Here is an 18,752-nt window from a genome sequence, read left to right as displayed (position 1 = left end):
CTTTCTCTCAATAATGGACCAATCATTTCCTTAACTTTTTTTTGTTTTTTACACGTTGAAAGAAGTTTTTGTTATTTTTTACTTTTGTCGCAAGCCTTAGTTCATTTTGAGCAGTGGTTCTCAACCTGTGGGTCGGGACCCCATTTGGGGCAAACGACCATTTCACGGGGGTTGCCAAACAATGCAGTCTGCCATTTTTTCATCCTTTTCCTTAGCTGTGCTACTCCCTTTTATTCTATTGGCTTTGAAAGAGCCAATAGGAATTGTCCAGGCTGTCTCTGCCCTGCTGAGCCCGCCAAAAGTCCCATTCTGCAAACGGTGCTGTACCAGTTGAGTAGTCCTCGACTTACGACCGGTTGAGTAGTCCTCGACTTACGACCGGTTGGAAGTCGCGGCATTAAAAAGGTTGAGAACCACTGATTTTGAGCCTTAGCTTTCCTCACTACATCTTTGCAGGCTCGAGCTATCTGCTGATATTCTGCCTTAGTTATGTGCCCATTTCCATTTTTATACTTGTCCTTTTTGTCTTTCAATTTATCAGAGAGTTATTTATGCAGCAGAGATGGTCTCTTGGTGGTAAGATATGTTAATCATATCATAACCTGTTTCACCTTCTCCTCCAACGTGTATTAAAAGTAGAAGTTAAGAAAGATCTAGAATGTGAAATGCTACCTATCTAAATCCAATTCATTTGATTCAAACTACTGGAAAACCTGCATTGTTATTTTTACTATAATATTGCAGATTCTTCTTCCCCAACCTACTTGTACACAGAGTTTAACAACTGGGATAGTCATTTCTTCCATTTGTTTTAGTAGTTTACAGGTTAGTTGTTACAAAAAAAAAACATCTTGAAGCATTATGGATGAATAGTGCCTCTATGATTAAGTAATAATAGTTTCATAAATAGTCTTCCTAGAATTTAGAATTTATATTTGCTTAGCTTTGATAATCAGGAAAAGAAATGAAGAATGAAAATTATCTATTAATTGGTAATTGAATTAGCAGATTTTAAAAATAATCTAAATCATGCCAGGTTTAAACTTGCATCAAATATATTATGAAACAGATCCAAATATAGATTTGAATTAAAACAGAGTAGAATCAATAGGAGAATAAAAGTAATTCACAATTTATATGTTTCATTCTGTTTCTTTTTCCCAGCTACGGTATTATGTCTTTGTTTTTCTAAGAGGATGGAGAATATTACATATAGAATGAACAGAGAAAACCATCCGATTGCACGGATAGGATATTTTCTTGTACTAGTATTTTTATACATCATTATGATTCAAAAGTAGAACTGCATATGGAAATGAATAAAAAAATCTCTTATTGTGTCCAGTCTAGATATAGCTAATTTTATATCTGTAGACTGATCTGAGAGTTCCACATCTTGTTGCCTACTAGTTAACTGTAAATGGTTCTCTAAGTCATGATGTTATATGCCTGAAAAAAATAAATTACTATTCAAGGGGAATTGGAGTGTTATGAATATTTTGTCTTGACAAACACAAGTTATAAAAAGTTCTTCCATGATCATGTAAAATGAGGGTCCTTGAATATATAGTACAAAAATATCTATCTCACCAGAATTTTTGCAGAGTCTTTTTCATACTCCACCAATTTGGCTTCCCTCCGTCCAACAGAGTGAGGGATGGAGGAATTTCGTAAAAAAGCAGCAAGCTCTGGAGTGTCTTCTGGGACAGTAAACTGCAGAAAAAGAGAAATAAGCATTAAATGACCTAGATGAAAAGACTTATATATAATTATAGAATTAATTTACTGGCATTATCAAATTTCTAAAAGTCTAAAAAAGCAAAATTTTACTGAACAGGGGATCCAAGACTCTCTTACCTTTACTTCCAAACTGTTAATTGCAGAACTTGTTTGACACTTCAGAGGTCCATGTGTTTGAATGTGGAGGATGTAAAGAAGGAATTCTGTTTTGCTCAATACCGGCCATTCCACATACAGAACTGTATCATTGATAGCACTTGGCCCAATGTTGTGCAACTATTTGGATAAATAATAATAATAAAAATATTTAACAAAATTTTTATTCACATCATTATACATTTTTTACATTATTCCTACCTCAGACTTGCAATCCTATCAATACCTCTTGAGCCAAACTTATGAAAAATTCCCCATCGTGGTGCAAACTGAAAACCTAACCTAATTAGACGATGTTTCCAAGACTTGCCTGTCTGGGTCAATATTCATTTGGTCATCATTGCTCTCACTTAACCCTGCCCAGTCCAGATGGATTGGGACTGTAAGTTGTAAAAAATCAGGTGGGATTTCAGGGAACTGGAATCTAAATATATCCCAGATGCCCTAAACTAAGGAAATCCACTTTTTGGTTGCTTTTTTCTGCCTCTCCTATGTAGTTTTTGCATTCAGGATTCTTTTCAGGCTTCCGCTTTTCAGATCATTTCCTATTTTGTCTCCATTATTTAATTAATCTAATGCTTCATCAGCCTTCCCAGTACAATTTTTTTTCTTCTGTCTCATATGAATCTGTGAGTAGAAAGACATATATTAATTATGACAAAAATGGATTAACTTCCACTTTCTTTATAAGCCTATCTTAGAGCAGGCTGAATTTCTGGGATGCGGGAGGGGGGAAATATACCGCTAGTTGTCTCATTTGCACATTTGCCTTTAGTATCACTAGGTATCAAAGGTGGTGCCTTCCCAACACCCAAAAGGATGCCTACTTAAGAAGATAATCAGATTGGAAGAATTGAATTTTGGTTTGTCTTTTTCTAGTTGAGCCGTGGATGACCTGGGGTAGGTCCATGGAAGTTATGGTTTCCATGAAATCTTGAGCTACCTCTGACCCCATTCCCAGGCATAGTCAATTGAAGTCCCCAGAATATAAGCCTAGGGAACTCCTCTGCCAGACCTGTGGTGAGGTCCAGGAACCTGGCTAGGGACACTGGTACAGCAACAGCAATCCCACCTGTTCCCTCAAGCCCAGCCTAAGAACAAGGGACTCATAGCCAGGCACTTGTGCCATGGCCCTGGAAACTATCAGAGATTCTCTGATGATAACAGTCACACACCGCCTCCTCTGCCCTGAAATCTAGGCTGGTGCCATATTCGATAACCCGCTGGACACATTTCTGAGAGAGCAACACCTCCTTCTGGGCCCAGCCAGATCTCAGTTATACAAGCCAGATAGGCCTTTTGGAAAGAATCAAGTCAGCAATAAGGCAAGCCTTATTGGGCCGGGTCCACCCAGATCTGTTGTGGTGAGTGCAAGAGATCAATTCTAAATACTGAGATTGTGTTCCCTCCCTCTTACCGCCCATATCTCCCATTACCTGACACCACTGAATTACTGTGCCCTATCCTACCTTCACCACCTGCCATTCCAACAACATTCTTTTATTGATCTAAAAGCGGAATCTCCCCCAATTGGTGAAAAGTCAGGGGTAAGGCGAGGCCAACAGGCACTATAGCACTTGCTCTCAGCACCCTCAAACTGTCACCATCCCCTTCCCTACTTAGAGGCACCTGGGGCAGACTCTTGCCCAGTTATCTGGGAATGGTTTTACCCTGCTGTTCCTGAGGAAGTGAACAGGATCCTAGGGAGTCTTGGATGGGATGGCACTGCCCTAGACAGACCCAGTGTGTAATCTGGCTGTTCTTCTGAACTCATAATTCCTGCTTGAAAAGCAGTGGCAGTCATGGCAGGAGGGCCTTTATGCAACAAATGCAGGTTGTGTGCTAGATATGCCCTTTCCTGGACCAACAATCCCCGCTCACAGTCACTCACAACCTAGTTATCTCCCATCTTGACTACTGCAATACCCTCTACATGGGACTGCCCTTGAAAAGGATCCAGAAGCTCCAAATGGTTCAAATTGAGTGGCACATTTGGTTTTGTAAGATCCAGGTATGCACATATGTCGCCTCTCCTGCAGGAGCTATATTGACTTCTGATTTGCTTCTGTGTACAAATTGTTGCTGGTTATCACCTTTAAAGCCCTACATAGATTGGAACAAGGTTATCCAAAGGACTGTCTCTTCCCTTTTAACCCAACCAACCCACCAGACTGGGGAGGCAGAGAATGTTGCAGGTCCCTTCTCCTAAGGAGATATATCTGGTGGGACCCCAAAGAAGGCCTTCTCTGTGGTAGATCATTCCTTTTGGAATATCATCCCTGTGGATGTTAAACTGGCTCCCTTTCTGACAATCTTTTGCAAGGCTCTGAAGATTTGGTTTTGCCAATGGGTCTGGGGAATCTAGAGTGGGATAGAGCCCATCAAGTTGCTTGTTTGATTGCTTTTTGTCTCCAGGCAGTACTGTTTTTATTCTTTTTATATTGAGTTTTTTGTTTTTTGTAAGCTGCTTATTGAAAATGAGGGGATGGCCGTATAAATTTTCTAAATAAATAAATGTAACTATGTGAAAGATGCTATGACTGCAACTTTGCAGTCATAAATCTCCTTTTTTGGTGCCATAACTTTGAATGATCTCTGAATGAGCAATGAGGACTACTTGTAGTCAATTATTAATACTTTGTCACAGGTATTCTCGGAATTCTGATAATTAGGTGCAAGGGATAATACTACTTCCAATATTATAACATTACAAAACTATCCCTTTAAAAGATACGTTGCTAAAGCAGCTATATTATCATTCTGGTAAATAGTAAAGTAAGTATTTTAATATGATATCCGCTCAATCAATCTTTTACAAATGTTCTCAACTCTGTAGCTTTCTTTCCCCCACTTCATATCTTACCATTACAGCTATGTTTTCAGTGTACTCAAAATAGTACTGACATATTATATTTCTTTAATATGAGGCTTTAGGAGCACAGCCAAAAAGTATGATAAGTATGCTTTTAATATACTAATGTCCTAAACTTGTGATCGCATATTAAACTTAATTCCAATTATCAGCAGCATTCAGTAAGCCTTCAATATACGACATAAAGAGTGCTTGCCTTGTAATATTTCAGTTTATAATTTTGATTATATTTTGTTATCCATAATTCCCTCTGAGATTGCCCATCCTGTCTTGCCTACTGGTTTGTAAATAAAACCATATGTGAAACATCCTGTTTCACTCTGAAATTTAGTTATCCATCAAATTCCAAGGAGAATATGCATTCATTATATATCACTCCCTCTGTAAAGGTCATCTGAATAATCCTTTGAAATTGAATGATAATAATATATATTAACATTTATTAAAGGTCCTAATTGTTTTTTAATTTGTACTTTATTGTAACTTAGTCTGATTTGTTAGGTTGCTCGATTTATCTAATATGCCTAGTTTCTGGGATAAGGGCATGAATTAAATGTTAGGAAAAATCACTTTTCTTCATGTCCCAGAATCTTAATAATATTGAAGGAATGGCTATTGAGATTTACTATCTTTTCCTAATTAAGGATACATAACCAAAGATTAAGGAATGCAGTATACTTATATATATATCTAATGATTCAGAAAGATTATTCCAGTACCTGTTTCAGAACAAAATTTTAGGAGATAAAGAGAAAACATCAAATAGGCAGTCACAGCTTTGATTTCCTAGCATAGCTCAGCAATTTAAAATAACAGATATACTTAGCCATAAATCAGCCATGGCCTCACAGATCCAGTGCAGTTCTTGCTACATTCATGCATGCCAACTGAATATAATCACTATGCTTCTTCCCCAAACATAGCTACATTCAGTTAGGAAACCAAAAATACAATAAAGCAGCACTCAATCTTTGAATTCTAATGGAATATTTCTAGATATTGAAGAATAAATAGAATTCCTAATTGGCTCAGGCAACTAATGCTGCCTAAAGCAAGATTCTGCAATCAGTATTTGCAGAGATTTGTAGTGGATTGTAGTGGAGATTCTTCCTTCCAAAGGTCTTCGGAATTCACAACAAAACTCAAAATTGGCCATGCTGTCTAGAACTGAAGGGAATGTGGCTAATGGTAATCTGGATGGTTACAGGTTCCTTACCCAGCTGAACAGAGGAAGTAAATTAAGCACAGCAAGAATATTTTCTCAATTCTCAATAAACTTCATTTTGTGTATTATGCATAAAATATGCCATTTCTTATTAGGAAGCTATTTTTATATTTATGTTTGTTTTTAACCTCATATATATGTTCCACTAAAGGTCCAATCTCATCTTCTTTGGTAGGTTCATCTTTTGGTTTCCAGTTATGAATTGGCAACACAATTTGTGGAGGATGAGAGACTCTGAAACAGTTCATAAATAAAATCACATGAGATCACTTGTTTTGTTTAACAAAAGAAATAAATGCAGAAGCAGAATATTAATTGATAGTTGATCCTCTATTGATTCATTTATATAAATCATTAATAAGTACTTCCCTAAAGATAAAGCTCAGGTAGGTTTTTTAGAAAGAAAGTTACAAATCTTTAGGTGTGCCACCGAAATGCTCATGATACAACTCTGCAAGCTTTAGGGAAGAGATAGCAACTATGATATTAGTTAAGCATATCTGCAAGATGGGGGTCAAAATATCAAAATGGTAGCACAACTTTATGATTGAGGCCTCAATAATTTTTATATGGATTCATGCACAACATGCAAAAAATCGGCAGGGCTTCAATTGCATAGTTGTAATCAGCATTTTGAATTTTTTGATCTCCTTGTGGACACTTCTGACACTAGTTACAGTTTCCCAAATGGCTACCATTTCAACATCACATACATATGCATTCATTTGGAACCTCTCAATACTCTTGTACAGTTTAATCTTTAATGCCAATACAAATTACTAAATTACTAAACAAATAATACATCAGTTAAATAGATGCCAATCAACATTCTTGATATTTTAAAGACATTATTTTGTAATAGGCAACAAAAAAAAAACACCTCCAAAATGTTTCAAGAAAGGATGTCTTTTTAACTAGATATGTATAAATTCTTTTAAAACTTCCCTTGAATATTCTTTAGGAAATAAGAAAAAGCCTTTATTATATATGATATAAGCAATGTCTATACAGCACGATATTCTTTCAGGAAATATATAGCTATTGTCAACTGGGTTCATCTATAGAATATTAAAGATATGTATCATTTTTTATTTCATCAGCAGCATTCTTATATGGATCAGATAATTAGCATTAAATATTTAATTTACATGTCAGAATATTCACACATTCAAAGAAATTATTTTATAATAATATAGTTAAGAATATTGTCATGTCCCAATAAAACTTTGGCCATATGTTCTTGAAGATGAGTTTTCCATGTTGCTGTGTTGTGCACTTGAAAAAGTTTCAAAAACATTGTGAATATCATGCCCTAAAGCAATCCTGCTACATGAACAGACCTTCTTGGGTAGCCTAAAGGAATTCTGACTATTTTTTCACTAACTTATAAATTTAAATCTAATTTATTGTGAGAAAAGACTGATCTATGAATAAGAATGAATAGAATGTCATAGTTTTACACACAAAGTTGCCAAGGACTGAATGAACTGTCAAGCTCATAATTAAAGTTTTATCATAATATGTGATCACTTAAAAAAACTATTGGCATGGATTTATCTCATTCCATCACCCTCGCACGGCTGGCAGCTTACAGTTAAGCCAATATACCAGTGGCAATATACAATCTGACCATGCATACAGCAACACAAAAAAGATGTGTAAGAATTGTTTTTCTGGTTAGGTAACCAACAGACCTTCTGAAAAGAAGTATCTTTTACGGCTTATCATATTTGAGAGTCAATAATTACAAATGTCTAAGTACTGTAATACACAGTCACAATAAATTAAATGATTATGACTATTTTATATTTGACTCAGAATAAATGTACTTACCCTCTGATCTGTACATTAGCTATTGCACTGATGTCAATCTTAAGTTCAACCAAATTACTGTTGGGATTAACTTTGTTGGAACTAAAATAAATTAGGGTAAAGTTTAATTTTATTTCAAATACATGGATCTGAAACATTTTAACTTAAATCTACAAAATTCAAGGAATACAATGCTTTTTACACCAGATACTCTCTAGATGGGTAGACTTTCTAAATATATCCTTGGTCAAAGTAAAATAGACAAATTAGGCATCAATATAGTACAGTACAGTATACCATTTATTAAACCTTATGCTTATAGAATCCATTTGCACTTTGAAAAATTATGGAGAATCGCAAAAGAGTTTATGTTTGTATGAATTATACATACTGCTATGTTCTGTATATGATACATTTGTAGAATACTCATGTACTAAATCATATCAAATAACAATATTATATCTTAGATATTAATATACTGTAATTTCATCTCATGAAAAACTATATTTTTAACAGATTAAAAAAACAATGAGAAGAGTGATTTTGTTTTAAATATTTGCAAATATATTTAATATCTTGCAACTAATTATGATTTATTTTATCCCTGAGAGGATCTTGTGGCACCCCCTAAGGTTCCTCACACCACATTTTAAGAAATCCAGGTATAGAGTAAGAATAGGTACCCTCATTCCCTTCAAATGTTTTGGACTGAACATCCATAATTCATTCCCTATTTGCCTTTTGTTGAGGTAAATGAGAAATAACCTTCAGACAATTAGAGTTTTCAGAGGCGTAACAAGATGGATTAGTTAAATATATATATACACACTTTTAAATCTGCTTCCTTTGGCATTATTGGTGGGTAGATTTCAGAAGAGTCATTATCATCACAGACTTTGCCCTCGTGGTTCAAGGGAAGTAGAAAGTTTTGCCTATGTTTTCTTATGATGTTCCGTATATGGTATACTTTGTTTTCCCCAATTATTTCAAAATTTGAGAATCATATAAATAAAGATGTTAATTATTTTTAAGGACCAAATATCTTTACCAAGCCAGACAACCATGCAAAACTTTGACTTGTTCTATTATTCTATGATAATTTCTTGGTAATATGTTTGCTCTAGGAATATATTTTCTTTCTTCTATTTGTAATGCTGTCAAAGACCTTAATAAAAAAAATTCTTTCACTGTATGTTCTTACCTTTGCATTTGGAGCTTGAATTCAACGCTCAGTTCAGGATTTTCAAAATGTTGAACAGTAAATCTGATACCTGCAGAAAACTACAGTGAAATTATATATTAAAACTATGAACATATGATTAACCTATGTTTATAAATTAATATTAGATGTTTAAGATGCCTTGAGTGAAGTCTTGTTAGTTTTTTAGTAAACAATCAACAAAAAGATGACAATTAATTCTACAGTTGTATGTACAATATTCAATTTCTCTTACATACAATATCACTATTTTTTTTAAAAAAAAACAAGAGTTTTTACTTCTCTCCTTCCCAAAGCAGTAAAATAATTCACGTTTTGAAGTCTGCTCTCTCATTATTAGGGTACTGACCTTAAGATCCAATGTATACAATAAAGAAATATATGTGCGTTTTTAATGATTACTGAAATGTACACGATTATGGTTATGCTGGCTTGAAAGCTGATGGGATTTTAAGATTACTTGATCATTCATTCCTTCCTTCATTCAGTGGGATCTTATGGATACCCAAAATAGATAATGTACCATGGAATCTATAGGTACCAATTTCCTGGCTTTGTGACATTCCTCAATATCTTCCAATGAAGAATTGGTGGTCTTAAAGCCCTGAAAGAAGCTGGCTATCATAAATTCATGAAATGAATATTCTATTTTTTTTAAAGATTTTATTGTAATGTGCCCAAAGAGGTTGGCTATCAGATGGCTTACAAATAATTCCTTTGTCTAGATAAATGTAGCATAAAACTCCCCCACAATATCCATACTGCTCAATTCTTGCAGGTTTAATAGCATATAGTATCTACTTCTGGCAGCCAAATGTAAAATTTTCTGGTTCCCTGAGTTCCACTGGAACAAATATGTACCACAGTTCTAGTGATCTATGAAAGCCTCTTTACTTTAGCCCTACTTTAATGCTTTATTTAAACATAAAATTGATGTATGTGTTAATGAGCAGCAGATGGTGTTCTGGGTGGCAATGGGTTTTAATGAAGATTTTTAATCCTTGACACTGCTAGTAATATTGAGCAAATGAGATTCACATATGCCAACAATAAAACTCCACAGAGGTTGACGGATTTTATCTCTTTAAAACAGTAGAAAAGTTTTTCAGAAAGAAGAAGGCAGGCAGGCAGGCAGGCAGGAAGGAAGCAAGCAAGCAATGTAACTTCACAAGTTTTTTAACAGAAAACTCTGTAGTATGTCCATTCCTTCAGTGACCATTCAAAGTTAGGGGAGGGCTAAATGATTGGTAGTTATGACCAGTCCCCAGAGTTCCAGCGGGTACAGAGTCCACACTATCATGACATCACATTTTTTATTTTTTTCTGCCACTTCCCACAAATAAAGTCAACGGGGAAGCTGGTGGAAAGTAAGAAATCATGATCATGTGAGGTTCTTGCTTAATGATCTATATGGTCCTCGCTTAATGATGGCAACTGGGACTGCTGAAACTATCAGTACTAAGTAACATTTTATAACTGCTTTGCTTGGCTATGGCAATTCTGGTTCTAATTGCTGTGGTAAGGCAAGGGTTACTTATACAATGAAATGAGATTATCTATGTAGCAATAGTATATTTTAAAGTTTAGTATGTCAAAAAGTCTTATTGAATCATGTCATGAAAATTAGAAATATACATATACATATACATACATACATACATATATATTTCTAATCCAGAAAATGGTAGAGGACAGGAAGACCTGGAGGAACGTTGTTCATGGGGTCGCAATGGGTCGGACACGACTTCACAATTAACAACAACAACATATATATTATATATGTACGTGTGTGTGTGTGTGTGTGTGTGTATATATATATATTTCTAAAATTTGGATTGCTAGCAAAGAATTAAGGGAGAACTGGAATAGCTATTTCGAACTCTTTAGCTCTTTTCAACCAGACATACCCTTCTGAGATTCGAACCTGGGCTGTCTGCATGTTAGGCAGCTGTATTAACCTCTAGGCCACAGGCTCTGTCTCACTTTTGCCAGCTGTGTTAGGGAGGGAAGAAACAGGGGAGGAGTTATCTAGAATGCTGTATGTTACACCCTGCTGCCCAAATATGGGAGAGAGAAATCTTTTGCCTTGTATCAGCTCAAACTAGAGCCATCCACAGGCAGCAGTCACAAATGTGACATCGTATACATTTCTAAAATTTGGATTGCTAGCAAAGAATTAAGGGAGAACTGGAATAGCTATTTCAAACTCTTTAGCTCTTTTCAACCAGACATACCCTTCTGAGATTCGAACCTGGGCTGTCTGCATGTTAGGCAGTTGTGACTGCTGCCTGTGGATGGCTCTAGTTTGAGCTGATAGCACAGCCAAGCTCCCACCCAATCAGTTCATACCTCCACTGGCAGTTAAAAGGAAGAAACAGCCAAGACCACACACTGCTGCTCGAGGCACGAAGCTGAAAGCACCAGCCTGAAGATGACGAATGGGACTTCGTCGAAACGTCGCCAAGACACTTCCAATTTTACGTGGGAGAAAACCCGAACAACCAAAGACCTACATACAAATACCCGCGAAAACCTCAGAAAACAAATATGAACCTCTACGGGGAGGAAATCCACCATCTGACCAGGACCTATGAAAAACTTGAAGTCCAAAGAGCTTCCATTTTATGCGACCTCGCATTCCTACGCAACTGCCGAGATCAAAATCTAATCCCCACATGTTTCCAACTGAAATTCCACTCCAACTCTGCAGCCACCAAACGGATCCTGAAAAGAACAGAATGGGCCCTAATCAGAAATGAACTTCACACAAAAAGATTCCTCCTAGACCGAATTAACAAAGATCTCCTCACACTCCACCTCAAACTCAGCAACAAGATCCACCCCGCACTTTGGGACAAATCCAAACAACTTGCCGTCTGGAGAGCCGAAACACAGACCACCCTTCAAGACAGATACACACACCAACAAACTCCGAAGACTACAAGAACGCCAGAAACAAACCCCTCCTCCCTCACAGCCACACATGAAGCAAACAGTGCATAACATCTCAGATAGGATCCTCACCAAAGCCGAAACCAATGTCCTTTCCAAAGGATTCAACTTTGCAGTCGCTCCCAAACACATCCCCACTGAAACCATTATATGTGGAGTTGAAACCAGCCTGACTAAAATCAACCCCGACGACGCCAACAGAATCAGACTCGAAATCACCAACATCCTCTGCACCAGCAAGCCACCCAAAAGCAACTTACCCAAAGAGGAACAGACAGCACTACGTAACCTTAAAGAAGACACCAGCATAATAATCCTACCAGCAGACAAGGGCAACGCCACGGTGGTTATGAACACATCTGACTACTAAACCAAATTAACCAACCTACTCCAAGACTCCACATACAAACCCCTAAATACAGATCCCACCACCTACCTGGAAAAAACCACCAGATCCAAAATAAAAGCCTCCCCCATTAGCGAAGAGATCCAGCAAAGAATCATTCCCAGAGAGAAATCATCCAGATGCCCCAAACTCTATGGTCTCCCCAAGATACATAAGGAAGGAACCCCACTCAGACTATAGTCAGCTCCATAGGCTCACCTCTACAAAACCTAGCCAAATTTCTCGCCAAACAACTACAGCCCTATGCAGAATCCATCACCTCACACGTAAAAAAACTCATTCCAGTTTATAGAGATCATAAAGAAACAAAACTTACAGCCCAGCGACCTACTAGTGAGCTTCGATGTCATATCCCTCTTCACCCAAGTGCCTATCAAAGAAGCCTTGACAGCTATCCAAAACAAATATAACCCCCCCAAACACATCTTAGATCTGACCAACCACTGCCTATCCAACACATACTTCATCTATAAGGACAAAAATACAAACAAACAGAAGGAGCACCCATGGGATCACCCCTCTCACCTCTCATTGCTAACCTCTACATGGAACACTTTGAAACCCAAGCTCTAGAAAAATCGGATCACAAACCCAAACTCTGGCTCAGATACGTAGACGACACCTTCATAATCTGGCCACATGGGAAAGAAAAACTGGACAACTTCCTCACACACCTCAACAGCCTACACCCCAAAATACAGTTCACCATGGAAACAGAAACTAACAACCAACTTCCCTTCCTGGATGTCTTAGTCTACAAGAAATCCAATGGCTCCCTAGGACACACCATCTACCAGAAGAAAACACACACAAACCGCTATCTGCACGCTCTCTCACACCACCACCCAGCACAGATCAACTCTGTAGCCAAGACACTCATCTCCAGAACAAACCGCTTAGCTGACAAACAACACCTAAAACCCGAACTACACACTCTCACCAATGTACTAACATCCAATGGATTCCATAGAAATAAGATTACAAACCTAATCCAAAAAGAAACCCCCACTAAAATCCAAGACAAAGAACAAGAAAACGGCAAAGCCATCCTCCCATACATAAAAGGCATCACAGACAGAATCAGTAAGATCCTCCATAAACACAACATCAAAACAGCATTCTGCACAAACAGAAAAATATCCACCATCCTTAGAAACCCCAAAGATAAAATTGAATTAGAAAATCAAGGAGTATACGAAATCCCGTGCACCACTTGTCCCACCACATACATCGGACAAACCAACAGAAGAATAAGTGCACGCACTGAAGAACATAAGAACTCAGTCAAAAAAGAGGAACCAACATCTTCCCTGGTCCAACACCTTAAAGCCACAGGACACGAAATTGACTTTAAAAATACCAGAACCATTGCCAAAAGTGAACATTTTAATAACAGAATAATCAGAGAAGCCATCGAGATAGAAAAACGCCCACACAGCATGAACAAGCGAGATGATACCTCCCGCCTACAGCCATTTGGAAACCCGCCCTTATTGACAAACGACTCCCTAACACAAAAAATGATACCAGACCCACACTCACAAAAACCACACAGGAGGTCACCACCAAACATCCACGCAAAAAAACAAACCCAAAGCCACACTGACTATGAGGCACGACCACAAACCAGAAGCCAGACCACAGCTGCATCATTAGCCACTTTAAACCCCCCCAATCCATACATGAAGCAAACTGACACCCTCCATGAAGAGGAAGCACGACCACGAACACGAAGCCAAGGAATGGCAGGGCAGCCCAACATCTTGAATCCCTCTGCAACTCAGACTAACCTGAGCACAACCAAACAGAACACTCCCCCAGCCAATCAGAGCACAGCCAATCCCCCAGCCAATCAGAGCACAGCCAACCCCCCAGCCAATCAGAGCACAGCCAAGCCCCTAACCAATCAGAACACACCTCCACCCAATCAGAACACAGCCAAGCTCCCACCCAATCAGTTCATACCTCCACTGGCAGTTAAAAGGAAGAAACAGCCAAGACCACACACTGCTGCTCGAGGCACGAAGCTGAAAGCACCAGCCTGAAGATGACGAATGGGACTTCGTCGAAACGTCGCCAAGACACTTCCAATTTTACGTGGGAGAAAACCCGAACAACCAAAGACCTACATACAAATACCCGCGAAAACCTCAGAAAACATATATATATATATATATATATATATATATATATATATATATATATATATATATATATATATATATATATACATACATACATACATACATACATACATATATAATATATCTTATCTGTTGGGTGAGCCACAAATTTTGAATATGAATAAAATAATAATAAATAAAATAAATAATATGCGATCACCAGGAGAGTTTAAGTAAGAAAAATACTTTATTAAAAGCTGCCAAACTTTCGTTGGGAACTCCCAACATCATCAGGGCTAAAAAGCCAGTTTAACAAGAATGACTTAATAGGTTTGGCTGACATCTGCATCAGGCTCCTAGACTGCGTCACCGGCCCCAGCCAGTCAATTAATGTTCCAGATGTTTCTTTGGTGTTACATTCTCTTCTGTCGTTCCTTCTGATCTTCCTACCTGCCCCTTTGTTATTAATTTTTAAATCTATTAACGCCCTCGTATCCCCCTCCCCTTCGGTGATATTTGCTCCCATCATATCCTTTTATGGATATTATTGAATATATATATATTTTCTGAGGTTTTTGCGGTGTTTGTATGTAGGTCTTTGGTTATTCGGGTTTTCTCCCACGTAAAACTGGAAGTGTCTTGGCGACGTTTCAACGAAGTCCCATTCGTCATTTTCAGGCTGGTGTTTTCGCTTCGTGCTTCTAGGAGCACTGTTTGATCGTAGCTGTTTCTTCCTTTTAACTGCCAGTGGGGGTATGAACTGATTGGGTGGGAGCTTGGCTGTGTTCTGATTGGGTGGAGGTGTGTTCTGATTGGTTAGGGGGGTTGGCTGTGCTCTGATTGGATGGGGGAGTGTTCTGTTTGGGTAGGGGCTTTGTTGTGCTCAGGTTATTCTGAGTTGCAGAGGGATGTGAGATGGTGAGCTGCGTTGCTATTGTTTGGCTTCGCGTTCGTGGCCATGCCTCATCTTCATGGTGGGTGTCAGTTTGTTTCATGTATGGATTGGAGGGGTTTAAAGTGGCTAATGATGCAGCTGTGGTCTGGCTTCTGGTTTGTGGTCGTGCTTCATCATCAGTGTGGGTTTGGGTTTACTTTTTGCGTGGATGTGTGATGGTGACATCCTGTGTGGTTTTTGTGAATGTGTGTCTGGTGTCATTCTTTGTGTTAGGGATTCGTTTGTCAATAAGAGCGGATTTCCAAATGGCTGATAGGCGGGCGGTATCATCTCGTTTATTCATGCTGGGTGAGCATTTTTCTATCTCGATGGCTTCTCTAGTTATCCTGTTATTAAAGTGTTCAGTTTTGGCGATAGTTCTGATCTTTTTAAAGTCAATTTCATGTCCTGTGGCTTTAAGGTGTTGGACCAGGGAAGAAGTTGGTTACTCTTTTTTGACTGAGTTCTTGTGTTCTTCAATGTGTGCACTTATTCTTCTGTTGGTTTGTCTGATGTATGTGGTGGGGCAAGCAGTGCAAGGGATTTCATATAATCCTTGATTTTCTAACTCAATTTTGTCTTTGGGGTTTCTAAGGATGGTGGATATTTTTCTGTTTGTGCAGAATGCTGTCTTGATGTTGTGTTTGTGGAGGATCTTGCTGATTCTGTCTGTGGTGCCTTTTATATATGGGAAGACGGCTTTGCCGTTTTCTTGTTCTCTGTCTTGGATTTTAGTAGGGGTTTCTTTTTGGATTAGGTTGGTAATCTTATTTCTTTGGAATCCGTTGGATGTTAGTATATTAGTGAGAGTGTGTAGTTCGGTTTTTAGATGTTGTTCGTCAGCTAAGCGTTTTGTTCTGGAGATGAGTGTCTTGGCTACGGAATTGATCTGCGCTGGGTGGTGGTGTGAGAGTGTGTGCAGATAGCGGTTTGTGTGTTTTCTTCTGGTAGATGGTGTGTCTTAGGGAGCCATTGGATTTCTTGTAGACTAAAACATCCAGGAAGGGAAGTTGGTTATTAGCTTCTGTTTCCATGGTGAACTGTATTTTGGGGTGTAGGTGTGTGAGAAAGTTGTCCAGTTTTTCTTTCCCATGTGGCCAGATTATGAAGGTGTTGTCTATGTATCTGAGCCAGAGTTTGGGTTTGTGATCAGATTTTTCTAGAGCTTAGTTTTCAAAGTGTTCCATGTAGAGGTTTGCAATGACAGGTGAGAGGGGTGATTCCATGGGTGCTCCTTCTATTTGTTTGTATTTTTGTCCGTTATAGATGAAGTATGTGTTGGATAGTTAGTGGTTGGTCAGATCTAGGATGTGTTTGGGGGGTTATATTTGTTTTGGATAGCTGTCAAGGCTTCTTTGATTGGCACTTGGGTGAAGAGGGATATGACATCGAAGCTCACGAGTAGGTCGCTGGGCTGTAAGTTTTGTTTCTTTATGATCTCTATGAACTGGAATGAGTTTTTTACGTGTGAGGTGATGGATTCTGCATAGGGCTGTAGTTGTTTGGCGAGAAATTTGGATGGGTTTTGTAGAGGTGAGCCTATGGAGCTGACTATGGGTCTAAGTGGGGTTCCTTCTTTGTGTATCTTGGGGAGACCATAGAGCTTAGGGCATCTGGATGAACCCCACTTAGATCCATAGTCAGCTCCATAGGCTCACATGGCAAATGCTTGTGAGAATGCGGTAAACAAAACCATAATCTGATCCAATTATGATGTCCCCTCATGTATGTATGCATGTATATGTATGTATGTATATATGTATGGGGTAATATCTGGAAACCCTGAAAGTTGTTTATAATAAAATGTTTTTAACTACATGGCAAATGCTTGTGAGAGTGCGGTAAACAAAACCATAATCTGATCCAATTATGATGTACCCTCATAATAAAAATACAAAACAAATGAAATCAGTAAATTGGAAAATAATCATGGTATTTGTGCTACTTTATATGATTCTACTCACTCATCTAGCAATATAGATATAAATACAAGTATTTTGAAAAATTGTAACAGTACAAATTAGCTTGTGTCCAAGCAGAAATATGCTCAGTGATACTTTCATGTATATGATAGAGCTGATAATATAAATCTAAATCTGGAAAAAACCATCTATTGAATTCAGTTGTCCAGGCAACTATCCATCAGATGGCAACCTAAGTTTCAATAAAAACTACGGAACTTACATGCTTAAGCCCTCACATTTAATTAATCGTATGTGATCACTAGGAGATGACAACAATGCAAATAATTAATCATCAATCACCGTGGCTAGAATGTCCCTGGAGTCACAAATAAGCTCAGTATTATCTCTTTATATATACAGTAAAATGTTCAACTACAATTTCACTCCTGCACATTTTTTAAAAAGCTACCATTCACTAACATAAGTTCTCCTAATTTTGATAGTTTTCCATTAATTCTCTAAACAGTTTAATTTGCTATAATTAATAATATTTTTGATTTTGCCTTACATTTGTTCCAGCTGCCATGGGATTTCCAAGATCACAGATCACTGCTCTAGTTTCATTTTCCATCTTATAATCACAGCTCAGCACACGTAGTGCCTGTAACCAAAGAACACCAACATGGAGTTGAAAGGTCAATCCAGAATGTATCCTGTTGGAAAAATGAATGGCCTTCAGATAGCAAGATTACTGCTGATTTCAAACAGCTGTACAGAAGTCTAAAAATTCATTCATGAATGATAAAATTGACATTCAAAAAAGAACAAACTAGGTATAAATGAAACAGGGAGAGTTCACTGGTATTATTTTCACTATATCTCAAGTATACTAGGTTGGAAAATGACATTAATAAAGCTATTTTGCCCTAATATTCTGATAGGAGAATTGGAATTCAGGATAACAATAGTACTTAGACTTATATATTGCTTCATGGTGGTTTACAGAGTGGTTTACTGTTCCAAGTGGTTTACATAGTCAGCAATACAATATATTTTTGCTGAACTCAATATATTTTGCTGATCTCTGTTTAAATTTTGGTAGTAATATTTATGTTAGAAAGCATACTACCATAAAACAACATAAAATTAAAAACAAAACAATCCTATAAAATTTAAAAGGCAAAATTGCTGTAATCTTTAAAATGACATATGTGTAGATAAAGATATAAGATCAATGAGAAATTTGTTCAGCTTTTGTTTAAGTAGTGGAAATTTGCTTTAGTAATTTTCTGAAGCTAGATATGAATTTAAATGGAATTATACATTAATTTACAAACATAATGTATATTATAGGAAAAATGCTTGCAAAAATATGTGATAAGAGAAAGTACATGTAAAAATATTTGTAT

The 18,752-nt window shown here is 37.5% G+C and overlaps 1 protein-coding gene across 2 annotated transcripts in view; it reads right to left on the bottom strand.

Annotated features, from left to right (window-relative positions):
- ITGA8 (integrin subunit alpha 8) overlaps nucleotides 1-18,752 on the bottom strand; it is a 139,653-nt gene that overhangs the window by 35,719 nt on the left and 85,182 nt on the right. For both annotated transcript variants that reach the window (XM_039331621.1, XM_039331620.1), the window contains exons 21-26: nucleotides 17,912-18,004; nucleotides 9,007-9,086; nucleotides 7,827-7,907; nucleotides 6,122-6,227; nucleotides 1,858-2,016; nucleotides 1,591-1,713 (exon numbers count right to left, since the gene is read on the bottom strand). In XM_039331621.1, coding sequence (XP_039187555.1) covers nucleotides 1,591-1,713; nucleotides 1,858-2,016; nucleotides 6,122-6,227; nucleotides 7,827-7,907; nucleotides 9,007-9,086; nucleotides 17,912-18,004 — 642 coding nt within the window. The remainder of the gene's footprint in view (nucleotides 1-1,590; nucleotides 1,714-1,857; nucleotides 2,017-6,121; nucleotides 6,228-7,826; nucleotides 7,908-9,006; nucleotides 9,087-17,911; nucleotides 18,005-18,752) is intronic.

Source organism: Crotalus tigris, unplaced genomic scaffold, assembly GCF_016545835.1.
Source record: "Crotalus tigris isolate CLP2741 ecotype Arizona unplaced genomic scaffold, ASM1654583v1 scf7180000024437.13266115, whole genome shotgun sequence".
NCBI classification, from domain to species: Eukaryota; Metazoa; Chordata; class Lepidosauria; order Squamata; family Viperidae; genus Crotalus; species Crotalus tigris.
Note: the sequence above shows the minus strand (reverse complement) of the source record. Positions and strands in the feature narration are given on the sequence as shown.